Here is a 16,145-nt window from a genome sequence, read left to right on the forward strand (position 1 = left end):
CCTGAAGAAGAGCTCTGTGTAAACTTGAAAACTTGTCTTTCACCAACAAAAGTTGGTCCAATAAAATATATTACCTCACCCACTCTGTCTCTCAATAAATCTAAAAATACATTTAAAATACATACCTCTGTGAGAGTCATAATGAGAAAGTTTATCACTTTAATTAAATCCAAACTAAGTTATTCCCACCACTGGATTTCCCAGCACGTTCTGTCTTTTGTGCATCTTTCTTTTAGACTGTAGTCTTTATTTTGGGGTTTAAGTGTCCAGTAGCATTTGTGCTAAGCAAATAATTAAAAATAAGCATATTATAGTTTTCTAAGCCAAATAAAATGTTTCATCTAGACTGGATTTTTTGGGAGGGAATGAAGGGAAGAGAGATCCATGTAACTGCTCTTTATATCTCCATTTTCCCTGATTTCCAACCTTACCAAGTGCTCCATCGGTGGTAAATATTAATGTCAACAACAAACTAGCAACAAAGTGGATTTATACAAATAGAGTAGAGTGTAATGGATTGCTTGATGGACACAAAATTGTCAGTTAAACCAGTTCTATATCTTAGTGAGCACTGGCTGCTTGCTACTGGTATAGAAGTGGAGAGCAATGACTGTTACATGGGTGGGATTATTAAATTAGTACCGATAAAATTGGTGTTCTACACATTCAGTTTTGCCTGGCTAGAAAACTACTTAGGAGAGAGAACATGTGGTGTGATAGCACATGTAAAGTGCAAGGACAGCATGGGGATCTGAAACACAAACCACTGTAACAGACCTACTGGATCCTGTGGGACAAGAAAGCTAGGAAGCATGAGACATCAGGAAAAACAGAACCTTAGGATAATCTTTTTCTAAGTGCTAAATAATTGTCACAGACATAGTTTCCTTTTTTCTCCACTGTAATTCATGCCAAAGTTTCACACAAAAACCTCCTGCCTTCATCCTATTAATCTTTTGCTTGCTCCATTTTTGAGGAAATTTCTATTTTCCATTTTAAAAACCCAAACCCCTTAGAAAAACAGACCCAACACAATATTGTCACATGAAATTGAATGTGTTTGGGTGGTGGAGGGAGAGACAGCAAGTATTGATTTTATTACAAAATGCTGTCTTCATGCTGGGATTTCCAAATGGACCTGAAAGAGATATATATCCAAATCCCTATTAAAATCCAATTGGATTTGGGTGTCTTTGGGCCTTGAAAATCCTAGACAGTTATCAGAGTTATGTAAAAGCAGAATTGCACAGACATGTAGATAATCCAAACTGTGGGCTTATAAAGGCGTTTCTCACTTCAAATAATGAAATTTCCTGTACAGCAAAACAGACTGCTCACTGGGAACCATAGCAAAAGAGGAAAGCTGTAACTTCAACATACTTCTGCAGCCACATCATTAAGAGTGAAAAAGGAACCGCTATTTATTTTAAGTCCAGCTGTGCAAAACCACTTGTTTTCTTCTTCACAAATATTTGTGTGCAGAAATGAGTTTTCAGGTCTCGGAAAACTAAGCTGCAACACTATGAAAAGTTCAAGGTGAGAAGTAAAAAAAAAGTCTGCTTTTCCACAAGATTGTAAAAAAATTATTATTGCCAAGGTACATTGAGAAACGTTTTGGCATATTTCTTAAAGAATACAACAGTGAATAATCACAGTGAATATTTGAATTCTTTAAGATCCTGATTCAGCAGGGTACTTAAGTGTGTGCTTAAGTTTAAATACTTGGAATATTTCAGTGGGACTATTGTGATCTTAAAGCTGGGCATGCACTTAAGAACATAAAATTAGAAGAAATCATAAATTAAGAAATGGAAGCAACACAGTCCGACAACTTACTAAATAGACATCCAAAACTGAAGCATTATCATTTTCCATTTCCAGTGTGCTCTGTTCTGAAGTCAAGTAGATGGCACTGTCTTCTAGGGTGAATGTTGAACTCGAAGGTAACCCTTTACTGAAAATACAGAGGGGGGGGATATAATGAACACAAAAGCAAATTATACAGAGAAAAAAATTCCTACAAACTTCATCTCTTATGTTTGTGTACTATTTTACAACCTCCCCTCCCCCCTTCTTCAGTACTATACTTTTTAAGACAAAAAGTACAAATATGGCTGATTCCTGGTTAGCAAAAAGTGCTCACGTACAACTAATGTGTCTTATCCGCACATTTCTATTGGTTGGGTTGCATTAAATAAAGTGCTATCAGGAAGAAATGATGCTCTTTCTGAACACTGTAGGCCAAATTCCGCTCAAAGTTGCATCAGGGTAAATCTGGAGTAACTTCATTGTTGTCAGAAGAGGTATTCCAGTTTTCACCTGATGTAACTGGGAGACAAATTTCCTGCTGTGCCCTTAATTTTTAAATTAAACCCAATGGCGAGCGTAATAGTCCCCCCCATAACATAAAAGTCTAAAGCGTCCAAACAATACTCCCTATCCCCTACTTCAATTTGGTACAAAAGAAAAGAAAAAACTGACATTTTAGCCTCCCAACCATGTGATCAGGTTATACTGTGATCAATAGATTATCATGTTTTTCCTGTTTCGCTCATCCTGAATTACAAACAGAGTCATTACTTTGACTATGCAGCCTATTATTTGTTACGCTGAAGTACCAGTGCTTTCTTCATTTGGCTTACGTTAACTGTTATGTGTGAGGGAACACCCATAACAAGACTGCACCCACACACAATTCAGAGTAACGGAAGTTCAATAATTGAGGACTGACCATATTGAATTCTGATGTGCAAATATGGGATTATTCAGGGAAAAACTTTCAAAAGCATGTTCCAAGGCAAAAAAAAAAAAAAGTATGGAAGGGTGCTAGTGGGTGCAATTAATGCAGTTGTGCGTATGTAGGGCTAATTCGTTATCCACTGGGTGTAATGAGCTGATTTTAATGAATAATCGTAGGAAGGAAGTGTGAAACTGCAGGGGGTTTTGCACTTTTTTTTGCAGGAAGAGCTTGGGCCTTCATTTTTAAAAATTGTCCCTTAAGGGTGGGATTTTCAAAAGGAGTTTAAGAGTGATCTGCCCACCTTTCACTGAAAGTCAATGCCACTGTGGTGCCAAAAATCCCATCCTAGATTTTTAGTCCCAGATTTTCAAAGATGGTCATCCTTGCTTTATCCACAAACATCCCAGGCAGCCACCTACAGTGCTGCCACTCCAGGACCTAGGAAAGGAGGATTCATTTCTTCCTCCCCTGAAGAACTTTCCAGTCTACAGTTGACTGCTTGGGTTGTGTGCTAGGGACAGGTTTTGCTCCTACGTGTATGCCTAAGAAAATGCACATCAAAGACGACAAGAGTATTTGTCATTGCGCCAGTCAGTATTATTAACGTCTCCTTTTCAGAATCAGTAAAATTAGCACTCAAAATATAAAACAAATACAAACAGAATATAAAACAGGATAGATAAAAATGCCCAATACACCTGATGCCACACTAGTATTAGATGCATACAATTACATTAAGATAGTATTCTTACTTTTGTTATCTAGTGCACTGGGTGTCTTTTCAATAATAAGGCTTTATTCCCTTTCCTTCTGGGCTTATCCAATTCCCACTGACTTCAGGGGAAGTTGGATAAGACCCTCTATTTATATGCCATCTAGTAACATTTCAGTCACACCACTTTCATTTAACTAAAGACAACAAACAATGAATAAAGCCAGTCTGCCAGGGTAGCACTGGAAGTGCTTCTTGAATGTTGACTATGTTTTATCATCTTACACAAATAAAGCACTGGCTTGAAAGATGTTGTCCCTGGCAAAAAAAGAAAAAAGAAAAAAAAAAAGAATTAAACAGAAACAAGAGTTGTTTAGGTTTCATATTTCAATAAACTCATGGGGCCTAATTCAAACCTCAGAATGTACAAAGGTGCACACACACATGGCCATGAAAGGAGGGGAATTACACAGAGGGTGTGGGGTAGCTGCTATTTATGTAGGGATGGGGGCAGGTGTGATTGTAGAGACCAAAGGTCACCCTCCACTTTGGAAGACAGTGCTTCAGGCAGCTGGGTGCAGAGCAGACTGGCAGGCTGCAGTTTATAGCAGGCTGTCAGTGCTGTTTTGTAATGTTTAAACAGAAATAATTTAAATGGTTAAACACAAGTCCTTCATGCCCTAATAAGACTACTGCCTCCGCCACCATCACACACAGTGGCTTTTCTACCCTGCCCCCAAAAGCTGCAGAGCTCACATTCTGCAAGTCCTCTATGTTGGGAGCTAGAGAGACTGAGTGTGAGAGTTGGGTCAGGACATTTTAGCTGTTTGCCCCTATAAATCAGCCAAGGGTGGTTCTGTGACTACTTGGAACAAAATCTTCTACTTCTACTCCAGTTAGTTTATTGTTTCATTCAAAGCTCCAGAAAGAACCTGGTACTAGACTTTCTTTTCTAGAACATACTGCTCTCCTTTCCTTACCAGTATATTATTTCCTGCTACAACTGATGTTGCTGTAGCCTCCAGTGGTTAAAAGAAAAGGAGTACTTGTGGCACCTTAGAGACTAACCAATTTATTTGAGCATAAGCTTTCGTGAGCTACAGTGGCTAGAGCGTGAACAGCAGTGACACGATGCTAAGGGCTGTGATTTTCATTCTGGCACTTAGTGAACTGTCGTTTTTGTTACTATGCAGATAGAATCCATTTCAGTAGTTAGCGGCAGTAATGGTTTCATCTTTAAAAATATGTAGAGGTGCTGTCTTCACCTTACCAGATGCCCATCACCCACACAGAGCAAGGAAGGTTGGTGGTTTCCATGGTAGAGACCCACCATGCAACAGCGAAGTGGGTATAAGGCAGCAGTAGAGGGAAAAAGAAAAGAAGAAGGGTGGAAAGAGAAGACAAAGAGATGCTACTCTTAATGGTCACAATCCAGTCATCCAGCCATGAACTTTCTATGAGTAGGGCCCTACCAAATTCACAGCCATGAAAAACACACCATGGACCATGAAATCTGGTCTCCCCCCTCCCCCCCCGGTGAAATCTGGTCTTTTGTGTGCTTTTACCCTAGACTATACAGATTTCATGGGGGAGACCAGCGTTTCTCAAGTTGGGGGTCCTGACCCAAAAAGGATTTTCAGGGGGGTCGCAAGGTTATTTTAGGGGGTTGCGGTATTGCCACCCTTACCTCTGCGCTGCCCTCAGAGCTGGGCAGACGGAGAATGGAGGCTGGGCGTCCTGCCCTGAAGGAGGCGCCCTGCCAGCAGCAGCACAGAAGGAAGGGTGGCAACACTATACCATTCCGCCCTTCCTTCTCTGGTGCTACTGGTGGCAGCTCTGCCTTCAGAGCTGGGCAGACGGCCTGCAGCCGCTGCTTGTCAGCTGCCCAGCACTGCTGCCAGCAGCAGCAGCAGCGCAGAAGTAAGGGTAGCAGTACCACAACCCCTCTGCAACTCCTTTTTGGGTCAGGACCCCTACAGCTACAATACGTGAAATTTCAGATTTAAATAGCTGAAATCAAGAAATTTACAATTTAAAAAATCCTATGACCGTGAAATTGACCAAAATGGACCGTGAATTTGGTAGGGCCACATCTGTGAGGCAACAGTAGGGAGAGAAATAAAGACATGCATATAAGGGAAAAGATATATGCAAGAGGGCAGAGTAAAGAGCCTAATGATAAGATAAATCATCTGTTTGGGAGTTAAGACCCTGAGGGAAAGAAGGCATTGCAGGAGAAAAAAGAAGAGGAATGAGGCAATAGGAATTGCATGAGCCAGCACATTTCTTCCTGTAACTGAACTCCCCAAAGGTATCTACATGGACAGCAAGCTGCCTCTTGCTTCTGTGACTATCATTTCAAATGGTCAGAGGTCATCCCTTTAGCAGCCATTCATAACAAGGTAACAGTCTCCAGCACAGAACTGTTTATTAGATGGGGCCTTCCCCAGGTGGTCGTAAGATTTCAGTTGATCAGGTCCCATGCTTCAGGGGAAGCACACTGTTTGGTGGGATAGCAACAAGGAAATCACCATCCTTCCTTTCTTTCTATAGAAGGTGGGGTAGAAAGTAAAAGCTCAATAACAAATCCTTGAAAAAGACATGCTCCGAGCTACCTGGTGAAAAAGAATGCACAACCCAAGATAAAGGCTGTCTCAAATACTGTGAAAAAGCTGCAGTGTCTCAACGGGCTGGCCATGTTACAAGAACTAGAGAAACTGGATTCTATGTGTGATAAAATGGAGCGCAATAGACTTCAATGGTAGGGACAATAGTAACCAACACCAGAAAAGTTGTTGTCAGAAGCCTTTGCAGCACAAATAAAATGTCACCTTTGTCCCAGGACAGGGATGGTCAGGTGCACTCACGTTTCATAGGCAGCTCTTCATTTTGCAGTGAACAGAAAAAGGTTCTGATGATGCCAAAAAGAGTAATACAGGAACCTGCAGTATCCTTGTGGCAGAACAGAGCTTCGTTTTAATCTACCTGGACATTCAGTAACTGGAAAATTATAGAAAATGTAACTGATACTATAAGATACTACAAGAAAATGTTAACTTCTACAGATTTTTTTTTTTTAATCAGCACTTTGCAAACTTGGAACAGCAGGTAGAAGCTCCCCTTTATTTATATACCTGAGAAGCTTGTGTCTTATTTTTAGGTGAAGCATCTGGTTTGGAAACATTGCTGGAAAGGGCATGTGAACAAGGACTGTCAGTACTGGGAAGCTAATCTGTAAAGTGAGTAAAGGAGAAAGTGGAAATTCTGAGTCACTGGCACATTAGTTTGCATTTGGAACCCACGCTGGTGCCAGAATACAGGCTATATAGCCTTTGCCAAGAGCTAAATTCTGCCACACATTAAGCTGCAGTTTAATGTTTATTGATAATACTATAATGGCACTTCAGTAACACACTGTCTGCAGCAAACTAACACAGACCCTCCAAACGGAAATACAGAAGAACATACCGCCTACGCCAACAAGGCTCCTCAGTTGGAAATCAGTCTGATGGCAGAAACCACTCAGTCTTTTAGGTTTACTAAAATTGTTTTCTTCATTGTGTTATGACAATTTCTAGAACAGTTGGAAAGACCATGCAATATGCTGAAACTATGTTGGAAGCTATGTTGAAAGCTAAACGTACTCTGGTTGTCTTTTCCTTTCAGAGGTATATGATGAGAATCAAACAGGCCTTCCATTACTGTTTGCTGAGCAACTGGATTCAAGTTTGAAAGGTACTGTAATCTGCCATTGTGTTATAGCATGGAGAACAGCTGAACGCCCGCCCTCCCTCCTCCTCAGCACAATCTGGTAAATTCACACAAGTGAACAGACTCTAGTTTTATCTCCTTCTCACTAGAACAGATATTGCTTGAGAAAGTAAAACCTTTACCTACTTAGATGCATTGTAAAAACCCTGCCTTGGACGTGAGATGCAACAAGTACATTGATTTTGTCGTGGTAAAGGATTACTCACATAAATCAGGGTTGCGGGATTGGGCACAAAGTTACTGATAGAATAATCAAAACTAAGCTAAACCTATGATAAATATGTAAAAGCACAACTCTTACATACTTACATACTGCTCCTAGCTTTTTAACAAGTGAAGGTAACAATGTCAGACTAGGTCAAAAAAATGGACAGCACAAAAATCTGACAAACCTATTTGAGGGGGAGGGTGGAAATCAACAGACTGGAAATCTGGTAGGAAACCCCTCAAACCTTCCTAAATCTGAACACAGACATTTTTATTCTTCAACAAAATCTCCTGTCTTATTCTTACTTATTTTTATTGAATTGTACTTGTTATTTAAAAGGTCCCAAAATAGAAAATACTGGAAAATGCTAGCCACAGAAAAGATATGGCATTGAAAATGCAAGCTTCTCCCTACGCTGCTCTGTCAATAAGCTTTGACTCTGGTCTACCTGTAGGAGCGATGGGATCATTTAGTCTCCATGCTAATTCGATATATGCCTCCGCAGAACTCCAGCAAGTGTGCCAATTAGCAGAATGAGCATAAATAGATTTTTTTTTGGGGGGGTGATATGGACATATCTTGTAGGAACTGAATTGAAACTATCAACTGCTTTCATATAGGCCAAATTAATGTCACAGTTTCTTCAGTATAAGGGCGACTGGATGGTTTTGATCTAATGTATTGTTACTATCATCTAATGTAGCTGAACTTTATAGATGAAGTGGACACCAAGTACTCATTACTCGAGTACTCACAATGTTTACCCCTATGCAACAGCACCTAGAATAGCTGCACACTGACAACTTTCTCATAAACATGAGGGTTTCATGATAGAATATTAAGCTTCTCTGAGGCAGCCTACAGCACATCATCCCTGGATATGAAGTTTTCAAAGGCAGTGCTTAAAGGAGGGCAGAAAACAGCCTTGTTTCACAATGGCTAAGTAAAGTAGTGGATACGTGGGCAGTAAAACAGATGTCTTAACAAATGAGCTTTTAAAAGCTGTGGAAAATGCATCCACATACATGTACATATTTGCATAGACACAACTCACTCTTCATGGGCCCATTTGGTATGATTGAATAATTAGTCTAATACAGGTCAGCAGTGGCATCATTGCTGAAGCCCAACACTGCTTTTCGGTCTACAAAAAAGGAACAAATTGTATTATAAGGAAACTATCAATAATATTTTGTTTGCACTGCAATCCCTATTAACTTCCAAAGATATAGCTACTGAAAAACAATAAGCAGGACTAACTTTTTTAAATGCTGGCTTTGAAGTGAAGTAGATTGACAGGAAGGTTCTTTTGTGCTCCCAGACCTAAGCTAATTGCAAACTAAAACTTGTGAATCAGTAAACATCATGGAAGCAAGAGATCTATTCCATGAAAATGACTGAGTCAATGCTTTTATGCAGCTTCCATTGTAAATCAAAACAGCAGTTGGCATACATTTTCAGCACAATAGGGTGTCACAAGAGACCACATTTAAAAACCTACTCAGTGTTTTGCTCCCTGCTACAGAAGGTGCTACAAGTGGGCAGCATGTATAGCCTCTGGGAGGCTGGATCTTGATTCAGTTACTCATCTGACCAAAAAACCTCCAGCTGGTAATGACTGGGTCCAGCTGGAGAGAATGTAATCCTTCCTACAGAAGCCAGTCAGAGTGAGTTCTTAAGTCACTCGCTCACTGAGTTTAGATGGAGGAACCAGTCTATCACACGATGGGAGACTCTGGTTACAAGAAGCCCTCTTCTCCTTCGCTAGTTTATACTCTGGCTGTAAGAGGCCATTAGATATGGACCAGCCTTTTAAACCTCAAAATTATTGTTTGTCTCTTGTACCTGGCTTTGTCTTACCTGACTGGTCACATCTTTCATTACGTTAAAAGACCTTCCAAAGCTACTGAGCTATAATTTTTACATAAAAACTTTTGCTGGTAGTTTTTGCAGCCTTGGTAGTTTATTACTTGTTGCTGAGGATCTCTAGTTAGAATAGATGACTTATGACAAAGCATAAACTGTCAGTTTTTGTCACAGATGTTGGATCCTTATTTGATATCTTTAGCTGTTGTTGATTCATCTATTTGCCTCCTACTATCTACATGGGCAGACAGTCGACCAAATATTTCTTTTGGGAACCAGAAAATTCTTCTTACTCAATTAGGGATTTGTTTTTTTGCTGTTCATTCACTGGGAGATTTAATAGTACAAAGTATGCAAAAGTTGTAACAAAACCTAAATATTTGCCTCTAGTTTCTAACATCACCATCAAAGATAATATTTTAATGATTTGTCAACACAAGGAATAGTTTCATAAAATGAAATATAGAATCATAGAAATGTAGGACTGAAATGGACTACAAGACGTCATCTAGTCCACCTCCCACCTACCTGAGGCAGGATCAAGTATACCTAGACTATCCCTATAGATGTTCGAATAACCTGTTCTTAAAAACCACCAGTGACAGGGATTTCACAACCTCCCTTGATAATCTATTCCAGCACTTAACTATCGTTATACTTAGAAAGTTTTTCCTGATTTCTAACCTAACTCTCCTTTGCTGCAGATTAACCTTTGCTGGTTACTTCTCGTCCTACTTTCTGTGGACGTGGAGAACAATTGATCACCATCCTTTTTGTAACAGCCCTTCAGATATTTGAAGGCTTGTCAGGTTCAACCTCAATCTTCTTCTCTCAAGAAGAAACATGACCAATTTTTTTTAAACCTTCCTTCATAGGCCAGGTTTTCAAAACTTATCATTTTTGTTGCTGTCCTCTGGGCTTTCTCCAATTTGTCCACATCTTTTTTAAAAGTGTGGTGCCCAAATCAGCACACAATACTCCAGGGGAAGCCTCACCAGTGCCAAGTAAAATGGAACAATTACCTCCCATGTCTTACATATGACACTCCTGTTAATACACCCCAGAATTACATTAGCCTTCTTTGCAACTGCATCACATTGTTAATTTATATTTAATTTGCGATCCATCCCAGATCTTTTCTGCAGTATTACTGCATAGCCAATTATTCTCCATTTTGTAGGTGTGCATTTGATTTTTCCTCCTTAAGTGTAGTACTTTGCTGCAATATCATAATACCAATTTCTGGCTCCACAACGCCTGTCCAGCCTATGCTTAGAGCAGGGATCTCAAACTGAAATGACCAGGAGGGCCACATGAGGACTAGTGCATTGGCCCAAGGGCCGCATCACTGACACCCCCCTTCGCTGCCCCCGGCCCCGCCCCCACTCCACCCCTTCCATGAGGCCCCGCCCCCATCCCAACCCTTCCCCGAAGTCCCCATCCCAACTCCACCCCCTCCCAGCCCTCGGGAGGTGTGGCGGAGGCTCAGGGCAGGGAGTTGAGGTGCAGGAGGTGTGCAGGGTACGGTAGGGGGCTCAGGGCAGGGAGTTGGGATGCAGGGTACAGAGGGGTGAGGGATGTGGCAGGGGGCTCAGGGCAGGAAGTTGGGGTGCGGGGTGCAGGAGGGGTTTGGGGCATGGGCTCCGGCCTGGCGCTGCTTACGCACAGCAGCTCTGGGGTGGCAGCGGCGAGCACCGGGGCACCTGCCTGCCCTGGCCCCGCTCTGCTCCAGGAAGCAACTGGAACCACGTCCCTGCGGGGGGGTGACGGACAACGGCACAGGGCTCCGTGTGCTGCTCTTGCCGCTCCTCCAGGTACCTTCTCTGAAGCTCCCATTGGCCGTGGTTCCCTGTTCCCGGCCAATGGGAGCTGCGGGGGGTGGTGCCTGGAAGCGAGAGCCACGCACAGAGCCTTCTACCCTCCCCACTACCCAGGGGCCGCAGGGACCTGGTTCCGGCCGCTTCAGGGAGTGGCGCGGGGCTTGCAGGCTGTAGTTTGCCCACCCCTGGTCTGGAGGTAGGCAGAGGGGCGGGGGGGGAGCATGGGGAGCTTGGTAGGCCACACAAAAGAACCCCGGGGGCCACATGTTTAAGACCCTGGCTTAGAGGAATAGCTCAGTCTGGCTTTTTCATGTAAATTTCCTTGGTTAGAGTACATTCAGAATTCTTTGCATTCTCTAGGCCTCTAAAAATTGAAAATGATTAGACTTATTTTAAAAACATGAAATCCCTAATCAAGTTGAGATTAGAGGATATTAATAAGCAATTAGACATAGCAGTTATTTCCATTACGAATGTGTCTCCTTGGATCCCCTTTGTTAAAAACAGCCCTGGGTATGCAAGTTATTTAGACAGTTTGTCCAACAACAAGTTAAGGAGCTCTCAGTATTCAATCTATGCAGTCAGAAGACTTAGGTATGTCTACACTGAAGAAAAAAAAAAAAAGAAAAGGAAAAAGAAAGAAAGAAACCTGTAGCGGCAAATTTTAGAGCCCAGATCAACTGACTTGGGTTCATGGGGCTTATGTTCTGAGGCTTAAAACAGGAGGATAGACCTTCCCACTTGGGGGTGGAGCCCAGGCTCTGAAACATGGCGAAGGGGGTGGGTCTCGGAGCCTGGGCTTCAACCTGAGTGGCAACACCTACATTGCTATTTTTAGCCCCATAGCCCAAACCCTGCTAAAGCCCTGAGTCAGTTCACTGAGGCTCTGAGACTTGCCAACCGTGGTTCCCTCTCCCCTTCTCCCAGTGGAGACATGCCCTCAGAAGGCTGATGTACTGGCATCAAGAAACATAACCACCTCTGTCCATGCAACTCTGAGCAGGTGGAAGACCTACCCAATTATTTATTTTGTTGTAATCTGTATTGCACTTGAGGTCAAAATGGCTTTCCATGTTTTTGCCTTTTTCTACGACCTCACAGAAAACAGAGTATTTATTAGGAAATGACATATCTGATCAAAGCGATTGTCCTATTTGCATGGTCAGCCAATAAAATAAGGAAATGGCAAGTGGCATGGTGCATATATATGGCTTAATGGCTTTATGGTCTTTTGACATTTGTATTTATAGGTATTTGAATATTCTAAAACTTTGGATTTAATTTTAAATTTTACAGTAATATATTTTGGTTTTGGTGCACTGGTCTCTGGCTAAGTCACTATTAATAAACTTGACCTGCTTGTAGTACTTTGCACTTGCCTAGAGTGAGTTTCATCTGGCTGATTTCAAATCAATTCTCCAATCTGTCAAGGTTGTGTTGAATTCTAATTCTGTCCTTTGAAGTGCGAGCAACCCCTTCCAGCTTGGTGTCACCCATAAATTTTATGAACACTCTCCACTCCATTATCCAATTCATTAATGAAAATACTGAATAGTATTGGATCCAGGACAAACCCATGCAGAACCCCACTAGGCTGGTCTTCCTAGTTTGACAGCAAACTATTGATAACTACTTTTGAGTAGCTCAGTAGAGCAGTACCATAAACTCACAAGCCAACTAACGCAAGATTTATAGCAAAGACACATACATTATTAAACATCCTCTAATGTCTCATTGAGTAAAAGAGAGTAACTCTCTAAATGAAGAAAAAAAATGATTTCTTTTCTGAAAGCCCAAATCAATCCATTGGTATCAGCAGTAAACAGTAATTTCAAATCTTGTATCTGAATTAATGAGTGAGTCAATATTCCTTCTGCTGTCAAAGTACCTCATGAAACAACCTAGACTTCAATAAAGAAAATTTCAAATTAAATTCTTCCTAGATTGTAAACTCCTCAGGGAAGTGATCATCTTTTGCTATGCATATGTGCAGTGCCTAATTCAAGGAGATATTTGGGCTACTGCAATTAATGTAATACAAATCAAACGGAAGCATTATGAGTTAAGATTACTTAGAATGCATACTTAAAAGTCTTGTCTACTTAGTATTCAGAGACAAAACCTTTCTGATAACTGGTTTAGGACCAGTGCAATACTGGGACAGATTTCTGCTCGTTTCCCCCCCGCCCTCAAATTTAGCCATTAATATTACATTAAAAACATGCTAAGGTTAGTGATTATATCACTGGACAGAAGGAATTCTATGCTTTCCAACGGCATAAATAATAATATTGTAGTGCATGTGGCTCAGAAAATATTGGACTTTAAAACTGTCAAAAACTTACATTGGCCTTTTGGTTTAGCAGTGCTTTTCTGATACTGATCCAACTCTGTATACATCAAATCCTGGCTTACAACACTATAATTTTCAGACCTATCACATTTTCCTCTTTTGTATAATACTTTAGTAGAAGGTTTCCTACTACTAAACCCTGTCACCAATCCCTAGCTTCAGTAAAATGTTTATCCTCAGGAGAAACAAATAACTGATATATTCTGGTGACACCATTTGTTTCATACTGTAGGCATAAAAAACTTTATGCATGGTGCATCAAAATCCAGAAATGTGTCATTACTGCCGCTGGAAGCCTTTTCTAAAAAAAGAAAGAAAGATAGCACAACCTTTCAAATGTGCAAAGCTTTGCATAAAAGATTAAATACTGCCTCAACCAACTTTCCAACCATTCAAACAAATTACTGCCTTCTCTTTTGAATCTTAAATTAGTAATTGAATTGAAACTGATGTGTATCAGTACTGCTCCAAAAAACTATATACAGTAAATGCACAAAATCTATTACTGCAACCCTTAAAATCATCAAAAGCCTGGAAGTGCAAAAGTTCAGGTTTCCATAGTGATGTCTACATAACTGCACACCATATAGGTTTTAAGGTACACATTTTATTGTGCAATAACAGATGAAGCCATGTATTTAACCAGAAAAACACTACTACTAAATATATGCGATAGCAACAGATTTTACATTGCATTAGAATTTTTTGCGTTTAGTTTTCCCAAGTTTTTCTTAAATGGAATGTTTCCCATGAGTAACACTAGCAATTAAACGGTCCCAATTAAGCTTAGCAGATCACACAAGTGAATGGGGTAAAAGTGGAATGAGGTCCCATCTCTGCTGTAGGTCTCATTTTGCTGAATACAAGTCAATGTTTTAGCCCTCCCCCCCCCCCTTTTTTTTTTTTTTAAATAAAGAAGTGTAGTTAGCTTTCCATTGTAAGAAATTTCTATTTTAACTACCTCCTAGCTTGGAGGAGGGGAGAGGGCGGGAACAAAACAAACAGTTGAGTAGATTTTTCAAACTCTCCCATCTGCCCTCAAATATATTCATTTTCACAAGAAGTCCAGGCATAAGATGTTTCAGATCAAAATGTGAATGTTTCAGCAAGTTTTAACAGTAGAAAAACAAGGACGAAGATACAATATAAAGTGTTTTGCAACCTGAATTATAGTAATTATCAGTGATGTTTATGTTCTATAGAAATACACTATTAATGTTTCTTTCTGGATACCTTACTTTCTTCAAGCTATGGTATAAAAACTAGAGAGAACATAATAGTCAAAGAAACCATATATAGAAGAAATCTTATCTGATAGAAGTGGAGTAAGTTTTACTGTTTAATGTAACACCCATACAGAACTCACAAGGACAGATTATGCAAAGTCATGCAGTTAAATTAATTCATTGCATGTCGCACAAGTCACAGAAGGAAATGTTGCTTTTTATTTAGAAAGTGGATTTTTGACTAAAGGTATGTGTTTCATTATAAAGTTCTTCTGAAATGTATGGATTAGTTACTTTTAAATTAAACCTCACAAACAAGTCCTGAAGGTATTTACTTTGTGTTCTCATTGTTTTAAAATAGAATGCCACAGCCTTTGCCTCTGTATCTTGCAATTTTTGTGTAATTTTATGAACTGCTTAGTACACAGGCATGACAGAGGGACAGACTGCAAACAAAGACAGTAGGCAGAAGGGGAAGAGAGAACCACAGGAAACCGAGGAAAAGAGCAATAGAGAAAGGTAGGACAGAACAAAAGAGTTGGAACAAAGGAGCAGACAGGAACAATAGGGAGAAAAAAAGAAGCAATTGAAAAAACACAGCTAAGAGGCAGCAAACAGGAGAGAAATGAAGAAAGACTGAGAAAATCAATCCTACAGACACACCAGCTTGAATCCTCCAGAAAGGAGGTTTAGCTTAGGAAGGTACAGCAAGAAGTAGGAATTTTCTATTAATAGGAAAACTAAAGAGGAGACGACATGCAACATTTCTTCCCGTATTAACATACTTCCAAACTACATGAAGTTCTCAGCACATTCTGGTTACAGAAATCCAGTCCTTCTTTACCCCTTTACAAGCATAAAATATCCTGCTATATTTTATTTCTGTGCCCCCAAGCTCCCATTTAAAATATTTCAGTAGGTGGCACTGGACTTCCATAAAGACCATGACCTCACTGAGCTCTTTGCAGGTTTAAAAACAGAGTGAGTTCAGGCCCTTTTACACAATAATGGCAACGGATACTGCATGTGACCATTTTGGATATAATTGTTGTTTGTTTTTAAATTTTTGCTGTGTGAAGACGTTTTAGCACTCTGCTTCAGCAAATAGACAAACAAATATTGGCAGTCACTCACTTCTGTTACATAAACAATGCACAGGATTACATACCAGCATATACATTTTCTAAGGTAAGGTTGAACCCTTTCAAATAACAGGATTTGCATGTATGTTACTGACTATAGTCAAGCATTAAAACAACCACAGCATCAAAAGAAGACCTACTTGAGAAGGAGAAGTCAGTCTTTGAAGACTTCATAATGGGAGAAAATTTATTTCCTTATGAAATTAATATTTGGCACTGCTTATCTGGCAAAACCACTTACCTGAGACCCCCCCCTTTTGCCCCTACCCCAAAAAACCCAAAACCATGACAACTATCAATTCACAAA

The 16,145-nt window shown here is 40.3% G+C and overlaps 1 protein-coding gene across 7 annotated transcripts in view; it reads right to left on the reverse strand.

The window, feature by feature from the left end:
• Positions 1-16,145, reverse strand: part of PIP5K1B (phosphatidylinositol-4-phosphate 5-kinase type 1 beta) — a 167,491-nt gene that overhangs the window by 16,741 nt on the left and 134,605 nt on the right. For all 7 annotated transcript variants that reach the window (XM_084628257.1, XM_084628253.1, XM_084628254.1 and 4 more), the window contains one exon: positions 1,837-1,954. In XM_084628257.1, coding sequence (XP_084484383.1) covers positions 1,837-1,954 — 118 coding nt within the window. The remainder of the gene's footprint in view (positions 1-1,836; positions 1,955-16,145) is intronic.

The sequence above is a fragment of the Lepidochelys olivacea genome (assembly GCF_965140295.1).
Source record: "Lepidochelys olivacea isolate rLepOli2 genome assembly, chromosome: 5".
Classification (NCBI taxonomy): domain Eukaryota; kingdom Metazoa; phylum Chordata; order Testudines; family Cheloniidae; genus Lepidochelys; species Lepidochelys olivacea.